We start from the raw sequence: 11,150 nt of genomic DNA on the forward strand, positions 1-11,150 counted from the left end.
CGGGCGAATGCAAGAGAGATTCAACCATTGTTTCTTCTTCTCCTTCCTCCACTTGTAGCTTGCAAATACCACCACCAAGTGTCTCCTTTGTGGGGGTAAAACTGAGGCAACTAAAGATGTTAAGGGTTGTTGGGTCGAGCCGGTTGATTGGTGTTCGCTTGGTTGTTTTCTAAGCCCGAAATCAAGATTTCTCAAGAGATTTCCACGATAGTTTATTTTTCGCATTTTCACAATTAAAGAATTCGCTTTTGTATATTATTTTTGGTATGATATCCACAACAAAAATTACTTAAGTTGCAGAATTTCATCTCACGACTTCAATTCAACCCGAAAGTTACAAAAGAAAGAGGATTCTAACATTAAATGAGAGAAAAGCGATGCCATTAGGCTTAAAAAAACCCACAAGGCAGAAATGAAACAGTGATAAAAATGAATTTGAATAAATCAACTGTAAACTACCCATAAAATAATTAATGTCAGCTTTGCCTGAAAAATCCCTTAACGCAGAAAATTTGTGAACTGCCAACCATATATTTCGAATATGGGGCTTAATCCTTTTGGCAGCATTCACTTAGAGCAAAATGGAATGGATTTTTCAATGGAAAATCTGTCATTTATAGGTATTGATTTTGTATTCTGTCCCTGTTTGTTTCCCACCAGAGCTTTGCATTCACCTCCCCAAATTTTTCTCGGCTGCATCAAACAAGTCGACAGATAAGACAATGACGATTGATACGAAGTTTCATGTTAGACATGGAAGTTTATTTTGTTTCGAAGTTGTAACTTAAGTTTACCTGAATCTGACACGCCGAAGCTCCCTAGTACCATCGACCAGTTGTCTGATGGTAATATACACTCCCGGCTCATCTTCTTCGATCCACTCCGATTCAATGTCACTGGCATTGCTTATGGAAACCGATGGCTCGTCTACTGAGGCATTTGTATCCCTCGATGCTTCCATATACGACATCTCGCCTCTTGGTACAGGATAAGCTCTTGATCCTGCATTATAATACTGACTGCCACCATGGTCTGGTGGGAAGTAATTACTACTTCCAGAAGGCCTATACCTTACTGATGGAGTCATCCTCGGGCTCTCCCGGGAAGATTCGAGCATCGAGTAAGTAGAATTTCTCTGCATCAGTAAGAGTCCAAGTTTCCATTAGTTCACAACTTTATATGCATTGTTATTTAGGGACTAACTAAAGGCTAAAAGAACTGGTATTCAAGTGCAGGATCCTATTCAGATTGATCATAATGCATATCCTCCCACAGTCGTAGAAAGCATGTAACTTTACCTAGAGATATAAGAAACGCGTAAAATATACATTTGCTTGAAAAAGAAAAACAAGGGATTTACCCCATCCTCGGATCTCCCGGGAGTGTTAAAAGCTTGCTGATTGAATTTCTGAACATTGTAGAGCTCCATTATTCTATCGAAATTTTCGCCCCACCATCTCTGAGCTTCCCATTTATTGAACATCTCCCGGCTTCAGATTCAATGATAATCTTGAATTAATATCAATACCAGTAGAAATTTTCAATTTATACAACAATTTGGTATCCTATTAGTCCCAAGTTCTTTCTACATCAGATTGGAAATTTGAATGAATCATATGGTTGTACCTTAACTATATTCAGTTCATAGTTGTTAACATGATGGAAGCATAAATATTGGTTAGGGACATTATGTTGTTGATAAGTTCGTACCTGAAACGGATTCGTTTAAGATCATTTCCACCGCGAGGGAGAGACAAGAAAGTAATTTGAACACCTGGCTCCACCTGTGCCATCCATTCTTTAGGTTCATCATCATTTTCTAGCATGACTTCGCCGTATTTAGTCGAGATAGATTCTCGTGCATCAGGGGTCTGATCACCGGTAAACGCTCTGCTAAATCTTGAGTCAGGTCGAGAAGCACGATGTGCAGTGCTAGTAAAATCCCACGCTGTAGAACTTGAGCTTCCTGGTTGCATATAAGAAGGGTATGGCCCTTCTGATATATCAAAATCAGGATATGATCTTTGACCTCTCTTATAGCTGCTCTCTCCTTTGCTTTGTTTAACAGATCCTGAGACCTTCAATGCCATATCCTTGATCTGATCATCATCACAATTACAAGTTCTTAGGATTAACAGAATTTTTTTGAATAGAAAATAGCAATTATGTTATGGTTCCTATTGCAAGGTATGGGACTTAAATACCATATCAAAAGTATGGACTTTCGATGTATGGTTTATGTAGATTTGAGCTCTCCAACTTCAATAGTTAGCTTTTGAAGTATGGCTTCCCAAATTTTATATCAATGGTATCAGAACCAGGTTCCAATGTCTCCTAGTTGCAATCAAGTGACATAGATGGTGACACCTGCATAACAGTGTTCGTTCGGGACTAGTCACGGGCTAATGTAAAGCTAGACCAATGTGGGTGCAGGGATCACAGAGCGCGGTTTCCTTTGCAAGGTAAGGGACTTGAATTTCATATCGAAAGTATGGCTCTGATGAGTGGTTTATTTTAGATTTGAGCTCTCCAACTTCAAAAGCTAGTTTTTGAGGTATGGTTCTCCTAAGATATGCATGTTACTCGATAATACATTACAATAGAAGTATCCCTTGTATGGATGTCTTGGCTACTCTACTTACTCCTCTAGAAGAGGACTGAAAGTAAAATGTACAAAACATCCCAAAAACCCTTAGTATGGTTTAATTTACTCTATCTATCGTCCCTATAAGGAAATGTTACATGTACAATCGAGATTGACGTACAGCTAGCAAAATTCTAAAACTTAAAAGAACTGTACACTTCATTAGAACTGATGCACAGCAGACTGCACCTTCTTTTGTACCAGAATCTGCTATATTATCTACAATATCAGAAGCAATTTAGTAATTTGACTACAAAGTCATTTGAAGTGTGTTGACCTATAAATATTAGTTTCTTGCTCAGAGTTCAGTATTTTCACAATTTAGTAATTTGACTACAAATATTATTTCTTGCTCAGAGTTCAGTATTTTCAAGGCTGCCACTGGCTCTTTGAGAACAAAGTAGCTGCCTTATTTTGACTCTGCAGGCACTGATATTATCATCTGTATACTTACTAATCACAAAATTAATTGCATGTTTCATATGCAGTATTAGATCACGATGACAGTACAATAACATTTGAGTTTTTTCTTTCTTCGTTGCTATTTTCATTACTATCTAAGCTATCATACTAAATATGACGTAAATGCATGGTTGATATGCGGTATTAGATTGTACTCAGCATAAAATAAATAATACTTTAATTTTTTTCTTGTTTAATATTGTCTAATCTCAAACGTAATGTAATACGGATTGATGTTGGAACAAAGTGATGGACAAGATAAAAGGTGACTCTTCTTCAAGCACGTCTCGTCTTTTCCCATGATCCCACCTTCACACTTTCTTTATCAAAGAATTCACACAAGTATCTCTCAAAATAGAGATTAAGAACAAGATTTTAGTAACTTTTCACTAGGCGAACATAAGCGTGTGCACATTAGGGCTAATTTCTTTCTACATTTTTTTTTTATATAGTTAACATTATTCAGTACTATAAATTCGAGAATACGGCAAGTCATATCTTTTGATTTGGGTGGCATAAATATTTTAGCCAAAAATGAGATTCAATTTGTGGGTGAGGTATTATTCAATTAGACCTCGTTTGGCCCTCATTAATTTTTATTATATTACATTTCATTCTCTGTCTTATTTTCAACCACACAATTTTTAATAAAATAATATTACATGTAAGCCGAAAACTTTTCCCCCCTTTTTCAACCATTCATTTTTTAAAAAACACTGTTTTGCCCATTAAGCCCCCGTTTGAACCCCATTATTTCTCATTACATTAAGAGTCTGTTTGGGAGTAATTTTGAAAATTGATTTTTTGATCGTTAGAAAAAAAGTGGGGTCCACCTGTGAGAGAAGAAGTCAAATATGACGGCTGGAACAGTGAAATAACAGTCAAAAAATAATTTTTTGGAGGAAAAAATCGCTCCTAAACAGGCCCTAAATTAAATTTTTCTTTCTCCTACTTTTTACCACACAATCTTCAATAAAATAATATTACACATAAATAAAAAACTTTTCAACTACTCATTTTTCAAAAAAAAAATACTATTCATCTCATTATAATCTACAAATAATGGAGCTCAAACGACCCCTACTTTTTCCACAAAATGGGGGTCAAAGAGGGACTTAGTCTCTGTTTGACAATAATTAAAACAAAACTTTTTTGTCCCTTCTCAAACTTAGTATCGACCACACATTCTCATAATAAAATATTCTACGTGTAAATCCAATTTTTCTATTTAACCATAGATTTTTTGAAAAATCATTATTTTATAACTCATTTTTCAAAAAAAATAAATAAATTTAATGGTTGTCAAACATCGGCTTATATTATTCTACTGCCATGTAGGTGGACCCACTAGTAAAAAATGTCAGTCAATTTGAAGATTTGCTTCCTTGACCGTGTTCAATGCAACATACGCCGACAATAAATATTGAACATATCTTGCCTTTTAAGGTAGAAAGTAATAAAATTTAAATTTTTTTCTTGCTTTAATTGATTTGGGCATCTTTATTTATTTATTTATTTTTGGTTCCAACGGCTCATCATCTGTCATATTATTACTTCAAGAAGATTGTTAGAATAAAAAAACAATCATACTATAGAAATAAAAAGTTTGACATAATAGTAATGTCACGTGATATTTTATCATTGCACTATTTTAAACACAATCAACTGTCCCATCTAATCAACTCCACGACAGCATCTTTGGTCACGGCATTTGGCGGGATTTTATATCAAAGTAGCATTATTCAAATAAAAAAGAGAGATCTACGGGCCAAAGTTTTGAACACATGATCCAACATAGATTGCCCATGTCCTTATCATAAAATTTGTCTTACCAATTACCAAATGATAAAAAGGAAAAATCAACTTTGTTCTTGAATGGACAAGAAAGACTATTAAACTCACTTTTCGAACCTATTAAAATTATGCAATCAAGTATTCAATTCTTTTAAAGAGGTTGATTCTTAACCTTTATTTTTTGACCGTTATTTCACTATTGATTTTTTAATCGTTATTTCATTATTCCAGCCATTATTTTTTACTTCTTCATTCATGGGTGAGACTCCCTTTTCTCTATAACGATCAAAAAATCAATTCTCATGTCTCTAGTTTTAAAAATTAGAATACAACCTAAATGGTCCCACACAAAAGGGAGAAGCACCAATGGACCCCACCATTGGATTCAATAAAAGCAACCATAGTCTATAGATCCTTCGTTTGTGCTTGCAAACAAGGAAAAACAAACTGGCGCAAAAAAGCAAAGCAAAAGCAAAATGATAGCTCGAATTTAGCATTAATTTAGGTGACAGTAAAATTTATCATCATTCGATAAACACATCTATCTTTGAGTATCAATATATATATATAGAGAGGTTCAGAACCTGATTGGTGAGGGTCTTGACGGCGTCTTTTGTCCCGGGAGTCCCTCTCGGTGCTTCTTCTCCATCATCAGCTTGTTGCTTTGAGCACGTTATACACGTCAACATTTTCTGCTCTATTATTTTATTTATATGCAACTTTTTTTAAAAAAATTAAATATTCTGTTTCACCTGCATGGAAATTAGGAAAAAATATAATGTATTAGAAAACTATATATCTTTGTCAAGATTTAATAATAAATCCACTTAGGATACAATTTAATTTTTGCTTTGCAAATAATACTCATGGAACTATTTTGAGTTAGTACTTAAATAATTGTAATAGTTACCGACTATCAGTCTGTTTGAGAGTGATTTTTTGGCCCAAAAAATTAATTTTTTGACCGTTATTTCACTATTTCAACCGTCATATTTGATTTATTCTCTCACAAGTGGAACCCACTTTTCCCCTAACGGTTAAAAAATCAATTCTCAAAATCACTCCAAACAGGCTCTATATATGAAAATAGAGAAATATTTATTAAGTCCTTCGTTCTATCGATTGATTCAATACATGCCATATAAGTTTTAACAGTTTTAAAACATTCGAAGCCCACCATATAAAGCAAGATACCTAAACCTAACTATTAAAATTTTAACTTCAAAAAAAGTTTTCTTGTTCATGAGAAAAATCTGATTGGTGGAGATTCTTCCCCAACAATCAAGAAACAGAAATTATTCTCTCAAAATAAGAATAAATGCCAATCTCTTACTTTCCAAATTCTAACAAAAAAAAAAAAAAGTGGATAGAGAAAGAGAAAATGGGCTCGAGATCAGAGGAAGTGGAAAATAAAAAAAGAAAAGAAAAGAATATTAATGGTTGGATATTTATAGAAAGAAATAAATGTAAAATCCTAAAGTAGTCATTAGTGTATCTGCTTTAATGCGCAGAAGAACAAAGAATCAAGATTTTGTGCAGTAAGAGCCGAATTCTCTGACAAAATTCATTAAATATTTACCTTCCCAATAATAAGTAATTTTTTTTTCCTTTTTATGCTTATCAAATCATTTCTTACCCTTTTCTGCAATAATCCAAAGTAAAGTCATACAAATATATGTGTAATTAATCTATATATAGTACAAAATACATTCAGAAAAAAGAAGAATCTTGTTGAGCAACTCAGCAACTGGATGATGAACAAATAAATAAATGCTGTATCGAGTTTGGAATGCATATTCAGACAAACTAATTAAAAGTTATCCGTACTATTGTTACAAACTGATTGTGCATGTTTTTATTTATTTATTTATTTATTTTTTTTTTGCAAAACCCTTCAAATAAACAGTGTAAAGAAAGAAATTTGTTTCTGCTAACCACTCGTCTAAAAACTTAAATGGGAATCGGAATTAAGCTCAATGTAGTGGTAAAATAAAAAGATAACACAGTTTCACCTTAAAGGAACTGCAAAAACCCTTCAAGAATCTCTGTGAAGCTTCTTCAATGGTGATTCAAAAGCTAGAAATTTCTGGGTTTTTTCTCTGAATCTTTTGCAGTTTCACTGTAGAAAGGAAAAATTAAAACAGCCCTTCATGATTAATCCTTGCGTGGATCTTCCACGATAATCAGAAAATTTCTTTTCTTGTGAAACACAAAATTCTTCGATTTAATCTCGCTTCGTGCTGCATCAGAAATACCCCATAGCTTCAATATATATATTTGTGTGTGTGTATCAGTGTGTGTTCGTGCTGAAGACAAAGACAAGGAAACAGCACAAGTGGCAATCAAGTTCGGAGGTATTTATAGAGTGATGTGACGCCGTTATCTCTCGTCGTTATCTACCTGGGAAATCTGATTGATGCCTCAAACAAAAGGTTTAAAACGTAGTACCACGTCTTTTCAAAGTTGTACCTTGATACCTCTGGCATTATTTAGAGACGGCGTGTGTGGGGGCATTGGCAGTTATGGATCAATTTTGAATGTGTTATTGGTTTACATCTGGAGAACATGGGGTCCCACATGTCTAGTTGATGCAATTAGTACGCCACGTGTCCATCACGGTGGAGTTTGAATTGTCATCATCGAAGGTTGCAATTTAGTGCTTGTTTGGTACAAATTTTAAGTCAATTAAAATCAAATTTTTTGAACGTTATTTTACTATTTCAGCCGTCATTTTTGAATTCTTCTCTTACAAATAAGACTAACTTTATTTCTAACGGTCAAAAAATCAATTATCAAAATCCCTATCAAACAAACACTTATTTTGGCATGTTAAAAGATCATGATTTAAGCTAATGATTTTGAAATATCGGGAATAAATGCGATCTTGCTTTGTTGTTTTTAAGGTTGCGTGTCTGAACAAAAAGAAAAAAAGAAAAGAAAAGAATAAAACTATTCACACTGGGAAATTTGAAAAATAAAAGAAAAGAATTAAGCGATTCAAACAGAGAAATTTGACAAGGCTGATGTAGCGAATGTGATTCGCCTTCTTTTTTTTTTTTTTTTTTAAATTCCATCTTCCAATGGCCTTCTTTTTTTTTTTTTTTTTTTTTTTTAAATTCCATCTTCCAATGGCCTTCTTTTTTTTTCTTTTTTTTTTTTTTAAATTCCATCTTCGAATGAATAAATATCAAATCTTGCCTGTCATCACTTTCTGTTAAATTTCTTGTTTAAATAGCATGATTGTAAATAAAAACCAAAAAGTTGTTGAATAAGGGGCGATGTGGTGCCCCTATAGGCAGGGTGCCTGTTGTCGACTCGACCTTGTTCGTCTAGCAAAACCCAAATAAAAATAGGAGGGACGTTGGTGTTGATACATAAATTTATTATTTTGAATGCCTTTCAACAGAGTCGACCTTAAAATTTTGGGTGCCCTATGTGAAATTTTAAAATGGTGTCCTCTTCAAGTAACTAAAACATATATTAACAAGAAAATCAATAATATTATTTCATTGCAAAAACATGATATTTAAATGTTATTATTATTATTTTTTTTGCCATACATAAATAAGAAAAACATAAATAAAGCTCAAAAGTATCTCTCGAACTTCATCAAAATTCATATGTTATCAACAAAGAACCAGCCAAGCTACTAGTCTCTTGAAAAAATATATATATCAAGTGTAAAGTTTGAAATGCAACAAATCGTGTAAAAATATTTCTTCTCACATTTTTAAAAGCAAACTCAGCAATTAAACTTTTCTAATCAACATTTTTCTAGAAAGTCTTACTCAGTAGATATCAAAGTTAATTCATTCAATCGTTTTTATAACATGGTTGATCACAAATAAGATTTTAATAACTTCAATTTTGAAAAAAATTTCTTAACAGATGCAACAGTAACAGGAAATGTCAATAATATTCTATAGGCAAAACATGTATTTGGAAAGCAATCCAATCTTTTCAAATAAGTCAATATATCAAAAGTTGGCTTTATTTCTTTTCGTAAAAGATTTCGCAAAACTTTTAACTCTTTGAAATAAATCTTCACCATCAAAATCGCAAAAATTTACTTGTCTTAAAATAATATCAAGATGATCACAACTTGCTTTTAAATTAGCATCATCCAATGAATTTAACTTGTTAGAAGAAATTAGAAATCCAAATTTTTTTCATACGAATTGGATCGATCAAACTGTTGTTCAAGCGATCCAATTGTTTGATCTACTATATAAAAGAAATAATTGGTTCCGAAAGAATCTTCAGGTGATTGTGCATCATCTACAGTACCATTTTCATCTACTATATAGGTCTCGTTTGATTCTTATTTTTATCAAAATACATTTTTTCTCTATTCTTTTTAACCACACATTTTTCACTAAAATAATATTACACGTAAATCAAACATTTTTCCTTAATTTTCATCTACACATTCTCCATCAATCTACCATTCTAAAATTCATTTTCCATAAAAATGGGTGTCAAACACCCCCATAAAAGAAATAATAGATTTCTCTCTTCTCTGCCTTAATTATCTTTGAGGCAATTGGAAAATACGGCTAGTTTTTTTTTTTTTTTTAATTCTTTTCTCCAAAAAGACTGTTGGAAAATTTGGTTGCTCAATTTTTCTTTCTTCTCTCAGTTCTATAGCTGCCTGATCTCTTTTCAACTTTTCCCTTTTCTCTCACATTATTTAAAGTAGGAATACTATTTAAGAATATTATATTCAAGGAAATTATATTTAATTAGTCACATTATTCTTAATTTTAATATCTTATGCATAATAATAAAAATTTTATATTTTAAATATTTAATTATAAATAAATATATAACTATAACAAAAAAATTTTTTGGTGCCCCTACAATTTCGAGGTCCTGAGCGGTCGTTCAACTTGCACACCCTCAAAACCGCATCTGCCTTTCAATTTTCTGTTGAAAATAACATTTGAAATACGTAACTCGAAAACCTTTTTTCATCACATTCATAACTCATTGGGGAAATCTACATATGTCGCCTTGGTCAAAATTGAGCCATGCAACGCCCACCAATAGTCAAGTTAGTCTCCAGCACGTGACATATATTGAGGAATATTTATACAGAGAGGGGATGATTTCCCTATAGAGTATTACATTGATTTTCATAGTGGATATGAATTTAACCGTAAATTCAATTCCTACTTTTCAAATAAGCCAATTTTCGAACTTATTTTGCAGAAATAAGTCCATTCAAACATGATAAGTAAGATTAATCAATATATTAAATATGATTTAAACTTTTTTTTTCTTACTTTAGATTGTTGAGTGTAATTCAATTCACGGTAGCGCAACGGGGCACAAAAATCTCTATTTAAATGAAAAAAAAAAAGAACTAATTGTAACCATAGTCTCAAAATTTAAAAAAAAGTACAAACGAGTTTTAAATAAATTAATAAAAAGGTAATTAACATATAATGTCATACCTTTCATTATTATTGTAAAAAACGTCAGTACCTTTATTTTTTGACATTTTCACTCTTAATTACACCATTAATTGTGCAAACAGTCATTTCTACACATTTTCATCCAATTTCTCAATTAAAAATTATGAAATGATGAATATAGCTTCTTTATTTAAATTTTAAAAAAAAGAACAAAAAAGAAAATTATTTTTTTAATTTCTAATTTTTAATAATTTATTTGGGACTCGTTTTCACTATTTTATTATTTTTTTAATTTCTAGTTTTAGTAAGTTATTGAAAATGGTTTGCACTTTATTTTTTTAAACAAAAATTTAATTTCTAATTTTTTAAATTATTTACTTTGGACCCATTTGCACTTTTTAAAAAATTTTGAAACTATGATTGCAATTAGTTCTTTATTTTTTTAGATTTCAATAGGAGGCTTTATTCATTATTTTACAATAATAATGAAAGGTAAGGACATTATATGTTAATTACCATTTTACTAATTTATTTGAGACTTTTTCGTAAATTTTTTAAAAATAATTAGGATTATGATTGCAACTAGTTCTTTCTTTTTCTTTTTGGTTTTATTTAAATAAAAGAGTATATTCGTCATTTCACTACTTTTAACTGAGAAAATAGATGAAAATGCCATTTTTGTGTAATGAAAGGTGAAAATAAATGTAAAAATGCAAAAATAAATAAATAAATAAAGATAAGGACGTTGTCCTAAATAATTGTGAGAGGTAAGTACGTTATGTACTAATAACCCAATATTTGATTTTCGACTTTTCCGACTCAATAGCCTAGTC

At 31.7% G+C, this 11,150-nt stretch overlaps 1 protein-coding gene across 1 annotated transcript; it reads right to left on the reverse strand.

The window, feature by feature from the left end:
* Positions 1-444: 444 nt before the first annotated feature.
* LOC111388017 (protein BREVIS RADIX-like) lies at positions 445-7,200 on the reverse strand. Its single transcript, XM_023012673.1, has 6 exons — positions 6,913-7,200; positions 5,485-5,652; positions 1,711-2,099; positions 1,361-1,490; positions 795-1,135; positions 445-693 (listed from the first exon to the last, which is right to left on the reverse strand). The coding sequence occupies exons 2-6, from the start codon at positions 5,587-5,589 to the stop codon at positions 615-617; spliced, it is 1,044 nt and encodes a 347-aa protein (XP_022868441.1). The 5' UTR covers positions 5,590-5,652; positions 6,913-7,200; the 3' UTR covers positions 445-614.
* Positions 7,201-11,150: the final 3,950 nt, after the last annotated feature.

Source organism: Olea europaea, unplaced genomic scaffold (assembly GCF_002742605.1).
Source record: "Olea europaea var. sylvestris unplaced genomic scaffold, O_europaea_v1 scaffold447, whole genome shotgun sequence".
Lineage (NCBI taxonomy): Eukaryota > Viridiplantae > Streptophyta > Magnoliopsida > Lamiales > Oleaceae > Olea > Olea europaea.

Excerpts from the sequence above, each read along its gene's own strand:
- LOC111388017 (XM_023012673.1), bottom strand. The coding sequence starts at position 5,589 with ATGTTGACGTGTATAACGTGCTCAAAGCAACAAGCTGATGATGGAGAA. Across the intron at positions 2,100-5,484 it reads TCAAGACCCTCACCAATCAG|ATCAAGGATATGGCATTGAA; the intron begins GTTCTGAACCTC and ends GATGATGATCAG. Across the intron at positions 694-794 it reads CTTCGGCGTGTCAGATTCAG|CCGAGAAAAATTTGGGGAGG; the intron begins GTAAACTTAAGT and ends TGTTTGATGCAG.